Source organism: Nematostella vectensis, chromosome 11 (assembly GCF_932526225.1).
Source record: "Nematostella vectensis chromosome 11, jaNemVect1.1, whole genome shotgun sequence".
Taxonomy (NCBI): Eukaryota; Metazoa; Cnidaria; class Anthozoa; order Actiniaria; family Edwardsiidae; genus Nematostella; species Nematostella vectensis.
The window spans coordinates 6,420,904-6,440,192 of record NC_064044.1 but is presented as its reverse complement, the minus strand read 5'-3'; the positions used below and the strand labels follow the sequence as shown (position 1 = coordinate 6,440,192).

Below are 19,289 nucleotides of genomic sequence, written 5' to 3'. Positions count from 1 at the left end.
ACTCTCGACGAGATCGCTCTCCCGTGCGCTCATGAATAACAAAGAATCTAAGATGGCCGACAAAAGTAACCGTTTATTGCAAAATTTCGAGATATTTTTGTTTGTGTTGCAATTACTTTCAGGTCCGACTATAAATTTTCATGGATTGACTGGACTACTTTCCCTCCTAGTGTATGCGAGAGACCCTTGCGAACAAGGACACTTTGGGGCAGCAAAAAGTCAAACCAGTCTGCAAAATGTATATACATGCATTTTTGTTTTCTACACAAAACAAGCCAAACATAGAAGAGGTCATTTATTTTATGGAATGGCACAACAAAATGATAAAAATTTGATTACTACTACATAGCTAGTGAGTGCATCGGCATGAGATGCCTGTCTCAGCGCTTGGCCCTGCAACAAAAGAACACGATGTTAGAAAATACAAATGATGACATACTACAATGCTGGACGAAACTAGTTGTCGGATTTTTTTCGATACCCCTCGTAAGTCAACCGTGATTGAATTCTGAAAAAGACAGCCCCAGTTGAGCAACATTGTACTGGAGGGGGGTTACATTGAGCAAACAGGCGACAACAATTTTATCTAGCATTTTAGGTTAATGTGCTCCTGGGGGCGTTTCAAAAGTGATAAAGTATAGACCTTGAATTTTATTAAACGGCTAACGTTTACGAGGTATTTTTGATTTGGGTTGTACAGTTTTTGTCCCGAAGACATTCCGATGAAGTCACAAAGACCCTTTTAAACTTTTTACCCGATTTCCAAATCGGTGGTCCTCTCGGGAAGGACTTTTTTTTTTTTTTTACAAATTCTTTTAAAGGTAGTCCTGAGTTTAAGGAGTAGAGAGTAGAGGAAGGAAGTAGTGATTTTCACCTGCGCGCTGCAATGCTGCTAAGTAGACTGTTGCCTCCAAGAAACGTGAGCCCGCCAATCACAGTCAGCAGTTGTAGTGTGGTGAACATGTTCTACAAGAGAATGTCAAGCATCAGACATCTATTTTCGCAATAGGGATGGTGATTAATCCTGTCTGGGTTGTTTATTAGCTAATATTTCTCAATTTCGACTTTAAATTTAAAGCCAGCTATTCTCTTTTACAAATATAAATATGGAAACAGGACTGATTTTTTAATTAGTTCAAACTTAGCCAGATAATATTTTCCCTAATTTCTAGCCAAATACTCTTATTCGAAGATTCGTCGCACCCAGGAGTCAGTAAAACTTCACGAGAAAACACGAACACTTACCAATTTGATCCAGAAAAGATAGTATAGAACGAAGATGGCTATAATAAAGAGTAAAGATAAGTATTAGTCAACACAAAAATATTTCTGAAAACAACACCAGCATTTGACATAAGAAATGCATAAAAATCTTAAAAAAGGAATCAAATAAACCACAAAATGATATTTCAAGTCCTGTGCATTAAGCATCAACATTGCTGGCAGAATCAGTATTACTGGACCAACAATGCTGTCACTGTTTATACAACACAAAAAAAAAATTGAAAACAACACAGCATTTGACATAAGAAATGCATAAAAATCTTAAGGAATCAAATAAACCACAAAATGATATTTCAAGTCCTGAGCATTGAGCATCAACATTGCTGGCAAAATCAGTATTGTTGGACCAACAATGCTGTCACTGTTTATACACCATGTTGGGAAGTAGTTCACCAGCATTTACTTTTCTTGCGATCAGTCAAACAAGGAAATTCTAGCATGCCAGTTGACACCCATTATGCAGGGCTTATTGTCTTCTGGTGTGTGGTGTCTTGTTGTGCTTATGAGTGTCTTATGCTTACCTCCAAGACCAACGTGGAAGAGGATGGCACCCAGAGAGAACTGGAAGTTGGACACATTAACTCCCAGCTTCATCCACTGAAACCGAAATACTTAATTATAACGCCATTCACAACTTCTTGTAATTCTAATGTGATAATCTCATAAATACATTAACACAAAATGAAAATACAAAAAAAATTGCATATCATCTACATCTAGTCAAGCTATTATTATGGTGTCACAGAAGACTTGGTGGAGAGAGATGTTGATCTAGCGCCTCCCAATCAATCCAGCGGCAATGAGGGTGTTACCCCTCCCTGCTGGCTTATAGTATATAGGAGGTGCAGCTTACCACAAGGAGTAAACGAACTTTCTTCTATAGCCTCATTTAATTAAAATTCAGAAGCTTGACATAATTGGGAAACAGCTACCCTGGGTACCAGGGCCTCCAGACTTCTCTCGTCCAGTGACACTTGCACCAAACTGACGCTTGCACCAAACTGAAGCTTCGCATCATTTTTGCTGAGCGTCACTGAACAAGAGAATTTTGTAGGCTCTGGTACACAGGGTAGGAAACAGCTTATTTGAGCTGAAAATTGGAATCCAAAATCATAAACCACAAGGGTGATGGTCCCTGGCCTTTTATGTGTTCATTTTTCCTTGATAAAGAAATCTGTAAGTGATAGTGGATAATAAATAATGAAAAGATGTTATACTTACAACAACAATCATGACAAGTAGGGGCAGAAAGATAAGAGCAGTGAAGGCATTGGATACAACTTGTGGTGGACGCTTCTCAGGTTTGTTGAACATGTGCTGCAATAAATCCATCAAGTGCAATTAGAAAAAGACCGATCAAAAAGTAGCAGAAAAAGATCAGCTACAAACTCTGTATAAATAAATTAGATCAGGATTTGAAAAACCATTAAGACAAAATCAACTTTGTATTGACCCCACTTCATAACTAGGATTCCTTTTTCTGATGTCTACTAAGTATCTTTGGCCACACTAAATGGCTAATGATTTTCATGCCAATCAGATAGGAAGTTACATCACAACCGCATTGGTTTTAATTAGTTTACTACACAAAACTGTCAAGATGGCCTGGCTAGTGCCTTTAAGTGGCTGATCAGTTCAAATGGCAGCCACTCGGATCAAAAGAGTTTGGAACCAATCAGATCTAATTGCCACACAGCAACAAATCATATCACAGATAGAAATCCTTACATCAATCTGAGGCTTGGGTGCATACATCTTCTGCTTCTCCTTCTTAGATTTCGCTGGCTCATCAGCAAATGTTAGGGCGATTGATCCCTGAAAAAAATACATACATTAGATTCACGACTGCCTCCCTTATTCATCCCAAGGTAGCTGAGGTGGGTTAAGGTTTAAAAAAACCGACTTTTATAGGGTCATGCAAAGGCACCTGACTCCACACATAGGGTTAATGAAATGGGTGTAACAAAGTACAGCAAGTATGTAAACTAAGTTGAAATTTCTGTTGACCACATTCATTTTGCTATCCCTTAGGGCTAAAATTCTGGATCAACTTCCAGCCAGAATAACTGTCCACAAAGAGTTAACAATGAGACTTCACATCTAGATTTTTATAGAACGTGCCAGTAAATACAAGGAAAATGCAAATAAGTGAATGGGTATTCTGCAGTTTAGGCAAGAGTCTTTTTTTTAATGAGCATATGTTGGGAGAGTCCCTAAAAAGAGAGTCAGGACACCAATAAAACAGATACTTACAACATTCCATTCAAATGGGTTTTCAATAACTGCATCTCCAACAATAAGATCCTGCAAACATAAGAAGTCATGCTTTTCAACCGAGTTTATATGTGCGGCACTACAGAGCATTAAAAAAACTTTCAGGGGATGTCTTCCACACATGATATGGGCAAGAAGTGTTATTTTGGAATTAAATTATTATTCAATACACAACTTCTTGTACTTCCAATGCTAAAAGTAATAGGAGATACTAAAAGACCACTAAAGACCACTAAATTAAAGTAAAATTTAAATAATATATCATCTGCATCTAGTCAAGCCATTCTAATGGTGTTGCAGAAGACTTGGTGGAGAGAGATGTTGATCTAGAACCTGCTACTCAAACCAGCGGCACCAAGGGTGTTACCCCTCCCTGTTGGCTTATAGTATTCAGCAGGTGCAGTTTAAATACAGTCTGATTTGATATTATAGTTAAAGGAGCACAAGAAGTAAACAAACTTCCTTAAATAGTTATATTGAATGAAAGCCTGAAAACGTGATTCAGAACCTTGACATTAGAAGCTCCACCTTCTTGTCAGATGTAATATGACCAGCACCTGTAAGTCAGCTTTTAAACTTACCATAGAATACTTCCCAGATAGAGAGCCAAAGGAATCTTTAGCTGTTGCACCAACATCCTAGAGTAAATAAAATCGAGAAGCATTACTTTAACAAAATACATTTTGTGAAGAAGAACTGAATACCTTGATTTTGGCCATAATAGAAACTTACCAAGTCAAATTTGAACATTTTACTGGAGTCTGGCTCTGGAACGAAGAAAATCTCTTGTTTTGTCTTTTTGTTTGTTAGTCGCACAAACGCCTGGAAGAACAAGATATATCATTGTAAAAACAATAGTTCCATGTACAACAAGCATGCTATTTTGATTGTCAAGCTGTTTGGGTATTAAATTTTATCTACATCTAGTCAAGCCGTTCTCATGGCATGGCAGAACACTTGGTGGAGAGAGATGTTGATCTAGCACCTGCCAATCCAACCAGCAACATTGAGGGTGTTACACCTCCGTGCTGGCTTAAAGTACTTCAAGGTGCAAAAAGACTAACCAATTAGAGGAAGACTACTAAATTAAAGTTAAAGTTTAGGTTAAATTAAAGTTGAGTATGTACTTTGCATCTATTGGGTGCCCAAAACAGTGGCCACCAACATGTCAGAAAAACCCTGAACATGCGCACTTTGAAGGTTCAACATGTAAATAAACAGCTTAATGAAGAAAGTAGTCAGCAATGGTAGACTCAGAATTCGTCAAAGGCTGGTTCAATTTGTTAAACTATACAAACATCCTCCAAGCCCTCCCTAGCAGTTTGCACCTTAAGGTTTTGGTACAGGCTGTACCAAAAGCTTGAAACAGACAAGATCTTCCACATACAGAAAATCAGTTCATTTACTTTGATATATGTAACACTTGGATGATGTCATACAGGAAAAACGTTTTTGTAATACACCTTGCCAAATTTTATTGATTTATGAAGGTATAAGCATGTAAGTGCTTCTGTAACAAAAATGTGCGAAAATTGCAATAGTACATTATAATTTATGTATAACACACACAAATTAAAAGGTGAAATGATCTCATTGTTACCTGGTGAGGAGTCATCAGTTCTCCATCAGATGTGCTTTTGATGGCAAACTTCATCACAACACGTTGGTGGAAATCAGCCTCAAGGACTTTGTCTACAGAGGTGGGGAAATCAGCCCTAGGCAAAGCCAGAAAATCATAAGTCAAATTATTGCCAACAGGTCAAAAGTAAGGGAGGTCCCACAAGAAAAAGGCTTTGTATAAGTCTAAATTTTATTCCTGTTTTAGGGAAGGAGGGAGGAATAGCCTATGGAATGAAAGGAGGTGCAAATGGAGGATCTGAGGGTTTCTGAAGACATGCAATGTAACGCCAGATGTCAGGGAATAAGTTAAGATTACAGACAGTGATTACTTAAGGCAATACTATAAGGCGATACTTTGGCGGTGATTACTTCAGGCAATACTGTAAGGCGATACTTTGGCAGTGATTACTTAAGGCAATACTTTGGCAGTGATTCTTTAAGGCAATACTGTAAGGCGATACTTTGGCAGTGATTACTTAAGGCAATACTGTAAGGCAATGCTTTGGCAGTGATTACTTAAGGCAATACTGTAAGGCGATACTTTGGCAGTGATTACTTCAGGCAATATTGTAAGGCGATACTTTGGCGGTGATTACTTAAGGCATTACTGTAAGGCGATACTTTGGCGGTGATTACTTCAGGCAATACTGTAAGGCGAGACTTTGGCAGTGATTACTTAAGGCAATACTGTAAGGTGACACTTTGGTAGTGATTACTTATGGCGATACTGTAAGGCGATACTTTGGCAGTGATTACTTAAGGCAATACTGTAAGGCAATGCTTTGGCAGTGATTACTTAAGGCAATACTGTAAGGCGATACTTTGGCAGTGATTACTTAAGGCAATACTGTAAGGTGACACTTTGGTAGTGATTACTTATGGCGATACTGTAAGGCGATACTTTGGCAGTGATTACTTAAGGCAATACTGTAAGGCAATACTTTGGCAGTGATTACTTCAGGCAATACTGTAAGGCGATACTTTGGCAGTGATTACTTAAGGCAATACTGTAAGGCGATACTTTGGCAGTGATTACTAAGGCAAGACTGTAAGGCGATACTTTGGCAGTGATTACTAAGGCAATACTGTAAGGCGATACTTTGGCAGTGATTACTTCAGGAAATACTGTAAGGCGATACTTTGGCAGTGATTACTTAAGGCAATACTGTAAGGCAATACTTTGGCAGTTCCACAGCATATGGTAGCAAGATTATAAGCACACAAAAATCAAGTTGTCTTAACAGGGTTATGTCAAAAGCTTTTTATGGGTCATTGTTTACTCAATCTGCAAATGGAAGACCTGAATAATCCTAGATGAACTCCTTAATTTGATTTTTGTCATCTGCTAGATGTTGAAATATTCATCAGGCGAAATCATTATCAATATGGTCTAACGAGTAATCAAAAACACCATGCTCAGACCCAGCCGATGACATACTGTAGTCCCTCTTAAATTACTACTCTTAAATGCCCTTATAAATGCATTATACTTACTTCAGAGACTTTACAACATGGGAATGCTCTTTGTCAATAATGGACAGTTCAACTTGATCAATGCTGACCTTTGTAACAACCTTGACCTTCAGCTACAAACAGGGATACACAAAGAATGGTCATGGTTTAGATAACAAACAAATAAATAATGATGGGTGATATAAATGAATGCAATAGCATATCATCTGCATCTAGTCAAGCCGTTCACATGGTGTGGCAGAAGACTTGGTGGAGAGAGATGTCAATCTAGCACCTGTCAATCAAACCAGCGGCACCAAGGGTGTTACCCCTCCCTGCTGGCTTATAGCATGTAGTAGGTGCAGAATGCAAATTAATAAGAGACAGCTACAGAAGAAGCTTCATAGGTGAATTTAAGTCATGGGAATTTTGCTTAGATACAGTTAGTTGTAGTCTGAACTCCCCCTGCATTATGGGTACTCTGGAGTTGATATGTAAGCCTGCGTGGCATTATGGGTACTCTGGAGTTGATATGTAAGCCTGCACGGCATTGTTGGGGCTGGTTTTTGGAGACCTTGTTGAGTGTTGACAGAGTTGGAGTGTATTAAAGTTTGTTGTTGTGTCTGTGTCTGGTCTAATTCTCCTCTCTCTCGCCTGGTATTCAGCCACCACAAAGTACTTCTCAAAAGAGTATGTGTTTTAGATCCATTTGAAACCTTCCCAACAACTAATGCACACATGCAGCTAGTGGATAAAATATAACCAACATAGACACCAAATAGAACACGTCCTCTTAGTGGATACAGCAGTATTACCTCAGCCCCAGATGTGCCAATCAATCTAGGATCCGCCTTCTGTGGCTTGACGTTGACAGTGAGTGTATAGATACCAGGGCTGGGCTTGAAGGACATGAAGTCCAGCTCATAACTACAAACAAAACACAAGGAAAAGCATGTAAGTAAACTACTAATGGGAGATCCATTTTGAGGCCAAATCAGGGAAGAGCAGAACCAAAATTATTATTTCTTTGGAATATTACCACTTGCCAGGAACTTACTTTACTGGTTAACTTAATGTTTGGGGATTACAGAATTTGTAAAAAATTTTTGAAATAAATAAATTTGCTGTTCTTGTTGGCAGGTTTCAAAATGCATTCATTATACAAAAAAGTAGCCTGAACCGGACTTGCATATTTACTGGGGGAGTTGATTGACTAAGGTGAATGACTGAAGTGCACAGTTAATAAAACGTCATGGAGGATATTTTTGGGTGTCTAAAAGTGACTTTAAAAGAGCACTAATCATCCAGCTTTTATTGGAAGATAAATTACTGAAATAAACATCTAAAAACAAAGATTCATATCTTATTAAAACCAAAATATATAAATATTGCAAATTAGCTAATAAAAAAAGATGCTTTCCCACACATTTTCTAGGATGACAAAATGGTTGCAGACAAAGACTTGGTAAAGCAGAAGCCAAAGTTAGATTTTTTTATCATAAATCTATATACAGCATTTACAGTTTTAATGTTTTATTTTATGTTTACATACTGTATTTAGTAATTACGAGTTGTTTTAGTTTTTGTGTGATAACTCATTATTTGGAATGCATGAATAAATCTAAAATTATGGTTTTGAACTTAGAAATACTGTAAATAGATTTTATTAAATTTAAAGATTTTTCAGCATTTAAGAAACATGCTCACCTATGGGCAGCAAAGTAACTGTTGCCGAGGTCTGCCTTTAATACAATATAGTCACTACAAAACCACACAGAAATTAGTACTGACGGTTACAATTTCCTCACAATATTTAGTGATTTTAGAACAGTTTCCATTAGTATGGTTACACACATAAAAACTGATTTCTAGACAGTTTATTAATTTCGTTTATTTTGTTTATTGTTTTATAACTGCCTGTTATTATTGAATAATTTCATGAAAATTAATGTGAAGCCTAGTTTTCACTAGTGACGCAAGCATAAGCATAGACGCAAGTGCAGGAACAAGGGCTTTGTATTTAGTGAAAACAAGTTGTGGATAAGCGCAAGAACAAGGGCTTTGTATTTAGTGAAAACAAGTTGTGGATAAGCGCAAGAACCATGCCATGCCATTCAGTGAGTCGATCCAATATGGCGGACATAGAAAAGCGCTTGCTGTTGCTGATTATACTTCTTAGAAAAAGGCGTCAAAAACTACTCCCAAAATGGAAAACCAAACGTTTTTGGATTAGAGAATTACTGAAGGAAAGGACAAATCAGGGGGACTATCACAATCTCGTAAAAGAGATAAGACTTGGGGACAGGAAGATGTTCTCCAGCTGAGTTATTCAAGTTTGTGATTTAACCAAACCATTCAGCATTGCTAAAAACTAATTAGACATTTTATATAACATTCCATCTAGTCGCACTGTATCCACTGGTCATAGGCACTAGAGATGCCAATAGATACAGTGCAAGCCTTTGTTTCAGGCAAATGGTTGGTAAATACTTGCGAGCTCTAAAAGAATTTGCAAGTTTTTGCATGGTTATATTATAAGCTTCAATAGCTTATTGCTGGTAACTACAAGAAAGCAAAACTAACTGAGGCTTGCACTGTATCAATGTGTTCTAACTCCATCTGTCTAGACGTAGTGGAACTGGAACATGGAAAATTCTAATTACACATTTTTAAATAGATGGCAAATTTTATGGGAAAAAACCTTCAATATAAATAAAAGGGTGAGATGGTGTAGAAAACTTTTAGATTTATTAAGACACTTACTCTTCAGAACCATCCTTGAAGTTTTGGTTACTCAAAATAGAGGTTCCCTCTGAGTCAACTGCCGAGACAGCTGTCACAGTCATCTTGCCCAGTGCCTTGTCCATAACATTAGTCACACGCACCTGGAATTAAAGAATGTTGATCAACCACTCCTTTATTATTGTTTACAATTGAAAATACATTGATTTATTTGCAAGAAACCTTCAAAGTGGCCACCCACAATTGAAGTTTAATACCTTTTAACAATATTTAATTCTATCTCAGTCACTTGCTTGAATTAGCCGATGAAAATGGATTCTTTTAGTGAGTTGTTTTGAGTGGGAGCATAAAATGGTGGCATTATTGGCCGTCTTTGAGTAGTGTTCTCAATATCTACAATCATCCAGAGATAGTAAAAATAAAATGCAATTTACCTTGAAGACTGTATTGTCATTTGAGATCAGGGGTGAACCATACACCTGCATCACAACTGGGACATGGAACTGGGGACAAAAACTTGATAAGCATCTAGCACATTAGATTTCAAACAATTACTTAAGTTCTCACAGAATGAACATCATGGATTTCAAATATTATCTGCATCTAGTCAAGCCGTTTTCATAGTGTCGCAGAAGACTTGGTGGAGAGAGATGTTGATCTAGCACCTGTCATTCAAACCAGCGGCAATGAGGGTGTTACCCCTCCCTGCTGGTTTAAAGTACTTCAAGGTGCAAAAAGACTAACCAATTAGAGGAAGACTACTAAATTAAAGTTAAAGTTTAGGTTAAATTAAAGTTGAGTATGTACTTTGCATATATTGGGTGCCCAAAACAGTGGCCACCGACATGTCAGAAAAACCCTGAACATGCGCACTTTGAAGAGATGGAAAAAGAAAAGAAAATTTCTTACAATGGCCAACAGTTCCTTGTATTCAAAACACAAATAGTGTGAGGCTGAAATGAACATACCCAGATTTTGCCTTTTTAAGATAATTTTTCCTAGATCATTCTTGCGCTATATATGAGGTCAGGGACGAAAAGCTCAAAAAGACACTTTACAAAAAGGTGCATCATTTTAAAAAAAGTCGCATTTGATATTTTGTTTGATATTACTCACTAAGTACAGTACTTAGGGGAATTTTCCTCCTTATTTGGTGTGAAATGAGCTTATTAGAAACGTCAAGTCAATAGATATCCCCCTTCCCCCTGGCTACAGGGCTATAGACTAGGAGTTGGCATTATTATTCTAGACTAGTGTCCTTTAAATAAAGAGTCACAATTATTGTGCTATTAACAGGGTTTGTCCAGCGTGTATGTATACTTACTTCATTGTTTGATAACACATTGAGGGAACGCAGGAGGAAAAAGCAATCTTTGACTTCCTGAACATGTTTCCTTGACAGGATGTAGTTGGCAAACTTGACCAGTTGCTCCTGATGACAAGGAAAACATTATCAAGGAAGTTCATAGAACAATAATGGATATATAGTATATGATGTAGTTGGCAAACTTGACCAGTTGCTCCTGATGACAAGGAAACTTGCAATTATCAAAAGGGAACTCAAAGCACAATTTATGATGAATAAACTATTTGGGGTAGGAGAGAATTCAAAGTACAATAATAATAAATATATAAATTTGGAAAGCTTACACCCCCTTACAGCTGGAATGCTGATTTAGGACAGCACAGAACATGGTTGAGTTAGAGTCAGAGAAAAGCAACTCAGGCAACTTCCATCCTACTCATTGCTGACCACAGCTTTCTGGAAATGAAATTTGTTTTAGGAGGGAGGAAAACCTGGAGAAACCCATATGTGCTATTTTGTGTTATGGATTTAGCACTGTCTAGCTAATTTTTATCACAAATAAAGCCCACCTCTGAAATAGTTGGCGTTCGTTTAACATACTCGCCAAGCTTGTATGCACCAGTGACCACCTCTGCTGTTGGGACTAGACCTCCGTCAAACTACAGAGAAGAGAAATAATAGGACCGATAAGTACAGGAATAAAATGCTGACAATAGGGATGTTGGTTATAGGAAAGATATGTAAATGACAATACTTATAATAAAAACAATGGTAAGGATTATAACGTTGATCTGGGTGTGCTAATCGTTGAACTGGTAGTGAATCATGACTTGAGAAACTCTCAAGGTCAAGATGATTGTGTTGACGATAGTAAGGCAACAAGCATCAACAACAATATGTAATTGCAAAATTATATAAATTGTTTAAAGTATTTATTGTAACCATGGATACCTGAAGATATGTGTTATCAATCTCATCAGCCTGTGCCACGGTGTCCTACAAAAACAATATGTAAACAAAATATGTAAGCAATATGTTAACAAAAGAAGTAAACAAAACATGTAAACAATATATGTAAACAATACGTAAACAAAATATGTGAACAATATGTTAACAGAGGTTAGATGCTTGTAAAAGGTCCTATGAAAAGTATACTGTATAGTAATCAGCTGCCATTTTGTCGTCCAAGCAAAATACCAAGTGTAACAAAGCATCAATATCTAATATTTATTAGCTAATTTGGAAAGGCTATCATAATATCATGACTGAATTTTATTTCGAGATGGTTAATGGTTAATTCAACATTTAATCGATTTTATTTTTCTTTAATACTCAATGAAAACAATAGAAAAGATGTGACTGACGCTAAGACATTCTAAGCTTTTGGAATTATATCCTGTAATGGTCCAGTTTTACATCTAATAGCTATCTTCTACTGGCTAGATTAACAGTAATCAGAAAACAACCTAGCCATGCAAAACAGAATGAATATCATCTACATCTAGTCAAGCCGTTCTAATGGTGTCGCAGAAGACTTGGTGGAGAGAGATTTTGATCTAGCACCTGCTACTCAAACCAGCGGCACTGAGGGTGTTACCCCTCCCTGTTGGCTTTTACTATTCAGGAGGTGCAGCTTAAAAATGCTACTTTTTTATAAGATACAAGAGGTGCACCACTTTTTTACTCTAAAGTCAAAATAGTGATTCTCTGTGCTATAAAGAGGGATTTCCCTTTGAAAAAGTAAGGAGAATTTAGACTTGGTTGTATTGTGACAGAATATACTGGAAAGCCTTACAAGTTCATGCAATACTAAGAAAGTTGCAAAATATAAGTCAATCCTAAGCTATCTTGAAATAATAAAAAAAGGTTTTTGTAGACATCCTGTTACAGTGCCCTTAGATTATGATTTTGTATGTAATAATGTGGTGTTTATGTGGTGTCTATAATAGCTGGGTGTCTTTGAGATGAGAGTTGACAGTACTCACTTCAACCATATCAACAATAAAGTTGATATCTGCCCCTTTAGGCAACTGGATGGCAATGTTCATAGCAAATATGGCACTGGAAGTTCAAAGATAAGTATGTTAGCCACAATAATAGTTCAAGCTTTTGGAAAACCTTATCGCAGTTATCTTATATCAGAGCATTGTGCAAACTGGTCAAATATCATTAACATAAATGAGAATGAAGAACATATACTGTAACCCCAACAAAATGATTTGAATAAATAAAATTTGATGATTTCATATCCTGACATTGTGAACAATATAAGCACAATAGATATTATATTAACTGCTGCACATAAAAATACAAAGCTAACACTTTTTTTAATTTTAGCACAAGAGTGCCAGTGTGTAAAACTAAGAATCCACATGTGCTTGAATTGAATAAGGAGCAAAAGACTCACCTTGAAACACTATCTTCATCACTACTCGAGGCAGCACGGACAGCTTTGAGAACAGCCGCACTATCAACTGAAATCAAAGGATTAAAAGGGCATTAGCACATTTTGGAGAAAAAAAAATTCATAGGTCATAGTAAAACAAAGTTAAATCTTTTTTTGCATAAATAAAGTCTATGTAAAAATGTAAAGAAACTTCCGTTATCAAATTTGTGTGAATAGATACTGTTCTTTATGTTCTTATTTCACAGTGAAAAAAGGGAAATCTGTCCCTTGGGGATTCTGCAAATAGACTTATAAAGTTAAGAACTACAAGACTAACTTTTGAGACCAAGATTACTCAGAGAAGAGACGGCATAAAAGATAGTGCTTGTTGGAGCCCCCTCCTGGATGGAATCTGCAAGCATTTGTTCTGCATCCTTCAGATTGAGCTGGAAACAAAATGACAAAATAAAATGTGATAATCACCCTTGTAGGGTGCACTGAGTGTCTAAGCAACCATCCACTTAGCAAGTATCAAAAATCATCAATCTACTGGTTATCTATAGATTATGGTGTCATCACAAGGGCACTAATAATAATGATGATAATGATAACGATAATAATAATGGCTTAATTAGCAGCGCATCCACTAGGTGGCCCTTCGTCTGCTAATAAATCTAAACAATATCATTACTTTATTTTTTTTAAATTTTGAATAAAAATTACAACTATATATAAGTATTCAATGTTAATCAATAAATGATAAATGGTAAGATTGTGGATAAAATGTGGAAGTTACTATTAATTGATATTTTAATGGGGAAAACTATCGAAGCTCCAGATGCTTTCGGGCTTTGGAGGAAAAGGTATTAAAATCTGCAATGGCTCTTATTTCTGCTGGCTGCTTTTTTAATACCAAGGTCATTCCCGTCATTCCCCTGAAATAAAGCTTGTTGTAGAATTTCTTTCGTAATTTGTCATATTTACTTTTAAGGATATACGATTTGAAATTACGAAATAGAAAGTGCCCATGCTCGCTCAGGCATCATTGCTTCGTTGCAATGAAGCAAACATTTTCCATTGTAGCGCTAGAGAGCAACATTTTGGTGGATTTTGTGAAACAGAAAAATCGCAATATAACCGCAAAATAGTCAAAATATTTTAAAATACTGTATTACCCATCAAATCTACTTTCATCACCTTACATTCAAGCTTATTATATTGTATTCAAGCTCTGTATTTCTTTCATTGCTTGCATGTTTTTTTTATTGTTGTGCCAACAACTATTTGACTGCACACATTAAAGATTTATTGAGCATGACAATTTATAAGTGGTGACAAAAATATCCCCAAAGGATATGTATCTATAAATGTAAACTAAATGATAAAAAATGACTTATTTGAACAGGTCACATAAATAAATAGAAACAAATGTGAGTTAGGCACATTTTTTTACTCATAATTCCGGAATGAGAATGATTAGCATAAAACAAAGTGCACGTTCGTTTATCCCATGTTCCCATTCCGGAATGGGACAAAGGCTTTTCTACCCATTCTGCTACCTGTAGCAGAATGACTCGAATGCCATTCTGAACATTCTCTACCAACCATTCCCATTCCAGAATGATAGGAAAAAATGTGGCCTACATATAAAGAGAGATTGCTTCAATCACAGGGCCACAAGAAATAAATATGCACATTCTATTCTTTGCATGTTCCTTACCTGACAGTTTCCCAAGACTTTGATGATGGAGGAAGCATGGTAGACAGACAATATGCTGCTTCTATCAACATTATCCTCAACAAACTTGCAAACATTCTGACAGAAAAATAAAAGATATCTAATTAACAATAGATTTATTATTATATTTATTTACAATTATATGGGGAGTTTTGATAATCTGTGTGTCACATCTTGTGTCACATGAAACTGTACAGACTGCATTATGCAATTGCTCCTTCTAATATACCTGGTTTGGAGGCATAGGGGCCTTGAAAAACTTCAATCCCTTGAGTGCGTAGTGGGCTGTTTCCAAATCCCTAAAAGGGGCTGCCTCCTGGAAGGTCTGGCGCAATCTGGCCTGTTCTGCCACACTTAGGACAGAGGCTGGCTTAGCGGCGAGACTGCATCCAAACAGAGCCAACAACACCAGACAAACACCTTCAAAACCAACAACATAAAACTTACAATGGAAACTTTAGCTTTATCTTAGATATTCTTTAGAAATCTAAGAAAGAAACACCTAAACCTTAGTTGTTGTTTTATTTTAAGCAAATACATATCAGAGAAAATTTGTGTAAATAGAAGCACAGAATTCTCATAAATAATCACATGTATTGTATAAATAGAGTATGCCAATGGAAAAGTTTATTACAACTAATACAAGGCAAGAAGCCAAAAGAAACACATAATGCACACAATCTTGCATGGACAAGACAGCTATACTGATAAAAAGCTTAAACGTTTTAGACTTTTGAACAACTTTTGAAAAGTGGATGTTTTACGAGTTCATTCATGATCTCTCGACTACTTAAATCAAAAAAAAATAATAATCATATATTCACATAGCAAGATTCAAATAAATTGTACCTTATGTTTACTGAAATTCATCAAATGTATTAAATTAAAAGTTTCACTAGTTAGTCTTTTTATCACACTATCCAATGATTTGCCGACTCCAAGCCGAATGATTCGAAGCAGACAAAACAATCTAAAAGCTAGTCCCAACAAAAACTCCACGAGCAATTACAGCAGATCTAGGGTTGTTCTAGCCTTAAGATGAAATCTAGAAATACCAATTTCAATACTTGCGAGTGGAAAAAAGTGGAACAAAGACGGTTAATGTGAAGAAGATCCAAAGATCGCATAGAATGAGTCGAACTTTCCACGTGTGCAAAGAGTCACAAAAACGTAGCAATGCGGGAATAATTTGGAGGATTCATTCCTAACACATGTTACTCTGGGCCAAAGGGTAGTTTTTGTAGTTTGGTAGTATGAAAGTAGGTCTAAAGTAGAGGAAATAATCTGACCAACCTCGTGCCGCCATGTTGTTGAGGGGAGACGTGTCGAAGAGGAAAGCACAAAGGACCAGTCACGTGGTATATGCCATCGGTCGCAGGGCACGCGTTCTAACAAAACACAGGAGCACCACGTAGACCATACCACTGGGATTGACCACAAGAAAAACTAATGGGTTTTTATCGCTTCCAAACTTCCAAACCACCCTCTTTTTGGCATTGTAGTTTTGAAAAATAAAAAAAAGAACACAGAGTTTTTTGCAAGCATCAAGACACTGCACTGGATAATAACAATACAACGCTATTTATTTTCGGTACCATATACAAAAAATTCATGTAAAGTGAGATTTCATTTTCCTAAGGTAGTATTATTTAGAAGGCATTTCTTAATTTCTTTATGCACTCAAACATCTATTTTGCCGTTTTCTGTTAATATCTTCCTTATTATCACTTATTATAAATAGAAATGCCATTGTGTTGTTTTCATATTTTTTTTTTATTATAGTATAATATGTTTCTTTTAAATTATGCAGGACACACTAAAAGAAAGTGCTCCTCATATTTTCTATTCCTGTATTGCAGATCGAGGAATTTCTCTCATCCGGGGGTATTTATGGTCTAGCCTGTCTCCCTGTTTCAATGGCCAAATTGTTATTATTACCTTATTTGTTATCATCTGCTAGATAAAAACAAAATACTATAAAGGGTGCATTTCAATCCAAAAAAAAAAAGAAATTCAAAATAATGGATGTATATCATGGATGTGTCGATGGATATCATCAGGCATTTTTTGTAGAACTTCAATGGTTTGGTGTACTTAGGGACGAGGTCATAACAATCGGCCAAACTAGGGACCCGATTAAGGGGGGTGGGGTATGACCCGCCGCCACCCATCATTTTGGGGATGGGGGGTATGGAAGCCCGCCGGTAACCTTACGACGACCCGTTTGGGGATGAGGGGGGGGGGGGGGGGTATGGAAGCCCGCCGGTAACCTAACGACTTGTTTGGGGATGGGGGGAGGGGGGGGGGGTATGGAAGCCCGCCGGTAACCTTACGACCCAATGAGGCGGGAAGGGGGGGTATGACAACCTTACGAGACTGACCGATGGTGATGACGGGGTGGGGGAGGCAGCCCAACGATTACGACAGATACACCAATTCAGGGAGGGTATGGAGCGCTTCCACTGAATAGACAAATAGAGAAAATGGAAAACCATAGTAGAGACAAATAGATTCCCATTTGAGGCAACTTTCCATGCATAGGGCCTATTCGCACTATTAAAGCAAATGTTTGTTTGTTTTGACGAAAAAAAAACTGTCAACGCTAGCGGGAAAAGTGCGAATGCGTTTGTTCGACCAGGACAATTTTCAACGATCTTCAAAGGCTACGCTGGCCTGTTCTGGAGGCGGCCAGAACTAGGCCAAACGTCAGGTTTTTCAATTAACACCAAGCTTTACTTGAGCAGAAGTTGTTGTTTTTTATATTCATAGAATGAATTTACTACCAGTAAGGCGATGAGTTGTGCAAAAATATTCCAAGTAATTTGGGCCGTGTCGGGTATTGTCCCGAAATAAAAATAATCATTGCACCATGAGTCGCCCTGAACTCGCTCGCATCCTTTCAGTGAGCCAGGATCTTATTACAGCAAGTGTCCGATGTCAGCTAGGCTAGCCTCTGCTTTGGTAGAATACTATTCGTCTTCAGTATGGTTGATCATACTAATCAATGTCATTTTAACAGTTAATAAATGGGACAGTTTTCCGTGGAAAAGAGGTTTTCCCCTCGGAACCAAGTATAATAGAGAATTAGACCTTATGTGATTATAGATAATAAAGCGCTTTTGACCTTTCAAACGACGCGCTATGTAACCGACGCCGCCTGGTAAATAAGTAACACGACCCCGAGCGGTGCGTTTTTTTTCTTCCCCATTATATAAAAATAACAGAGTAGGCAAGGCAATTTACTAGGGACAGTGATGATGGATCCGACCTTATCAAAACAAATCCAACCACCAACCTATATATATTATAAAAATAACAGAGTAGGCAAGACAATTTACTAGGGACAGTGATGATGGATCCGACCTTATCAAAACAAATCCAACCACCAACGTCCTCAGCTGGGACTGCTTTGGACTTGTCATCACAAAGGAAATGTACACAAAAGCGGCAGAGAATCTATTCGATAAAATGATTTAGCTGACTTTTACGGGGCTTTCCTTTTAGTTTTATTAAAGGCAAGAATTTAACTATAAAATCAGTCTGATCTCTGTGTTGCATTCGTTTATGGCACGCGGTGTCGCAACGTGAGTTCGCCGAAGTCCGAATTATATGAAATTTGCTATCTAAAATTTGTACTCAGGGAGTAAGAAACTTTATTTTAGTTAGCTGAGAGACATGATTGAGTCATTTTTAGTGAATGAAGATAAAACGTGTTTCAGAGCTCCACATTTTATTTTCCGTTTAGAGTGTCATTAGAGCGGTACCCTGTGTACCAGAGGTACACAGAGCTTCGCGGCGTTCGTTCCATACTTGAGAATTAAGATTTTGTTTTAACAAAACGAATAATCATGGAAAAACTTTGCCAAATTTATGACACTCACCGCATCCGTATAAGAATAGTTGGTTTCACGATGATGACGTTAATCTGTTGGACGTGTATCAAATGGCAAAAAAGCTGTCCAATGTGTTAAGCCTGAATGACGTTTTTCGCACGTATTTCTTCTGAGGGGATTCGGAACTACCGTTTCAACTTGTAGCTTAATTAAATTTTTATTTGATCAACAAGGAGTCTAAAGGCCACAACGACTTACAAAACCGCGTACTGCAAAAGGAGACTATATACCATGAAACGGTCGCGACCCAAATATACGGATTGTGATTGGCTCGCATAGACAGTGTATCAAGTGTATGTTGCAACAACTGTGTGTGTGTGTGGGAGGGGGGGGGGGGGGGGTATACAGCCCGCTGCCACTGTAGTTGTGTGTGTGTGTGTGGGGTATCACCCGCCACTAGCATTCTATTTTAAAAGTCGGGTCCCTAGCTTGGATGGTTCCTCGTCACCATGTGAGGGGGGGGGGGGGGGGGGGGGGGTATCACCCGCCACCCATCAACCTTTTTTTAAAAGTCGGGTCCCTAGTTTGGATAATTGTTTTGACCTCTTCCCTTACAAGCTTACGAAGGGTTTTCTGCTGTATGCACTATAAAAA

The 19,289-nt window shown here is 37.4% G+C and overlaps 1 protein-coding gene across 2 annotated transcripts; it reads right to left on the bottom strand.

The window, feature by feature from the left end:
• Positions 1–282: 282 nt before the first annotated feature.
• Positions 283–16,226, bottom strand: LOC5508119 (dolichyl-diphosphooligosaccharide--protein glycosyltransferase subunit 2). Of its 2 annotated transcripts, XM_001628684.3 has the most exons (24): positions 16,096–16,226; positions 15,032–15,222; positions 14,785–14,880; positions 13,402–13,510; positions 13,086–13,152; positions 12,664–12,739; positions 11,630–11,674; positions 11,248–11,337; positions 10,697–10,804; positions 9,807–9,875; positions 9,394–9,515; positions 8,338–8,391; positions 7,446–7,557; positions 6,673–6,764; positions 5,159–5,273; positions 4,291–4,380; positions 4,140–4,196; positions 3,538–3,588; positions 3,013–3,099; positions 2,506–2,601; positions 1,806–1,881; positions 1,246–1,283; positions 875–966; positions 283–393 (listed from the first exon to the last, which is right to left on the bottom strand). In XM_001628684.3, the coding sequence occupies exons 1-24, from the start codon at positions 16,106–16,108 to the stop codon at positions 381–383; spliced, it is 1,959 nt and encodes a 652-aa protein (XP_001628734.1). In that variant the 5' UTR covers positions 16,109–16,226; the 3' UTR covers positions 283–380. The 2 variants fall into 2 exon arrangements, with proteins under 2 accessions (XP_001628734.1, XP_032232776.1); XM_032376885.2 differs by lacking the exon at positions 8,338–8,391.
• Between the last annotated feature and the right edge of the window lie 3,063 nt (positions 16,227–19,289).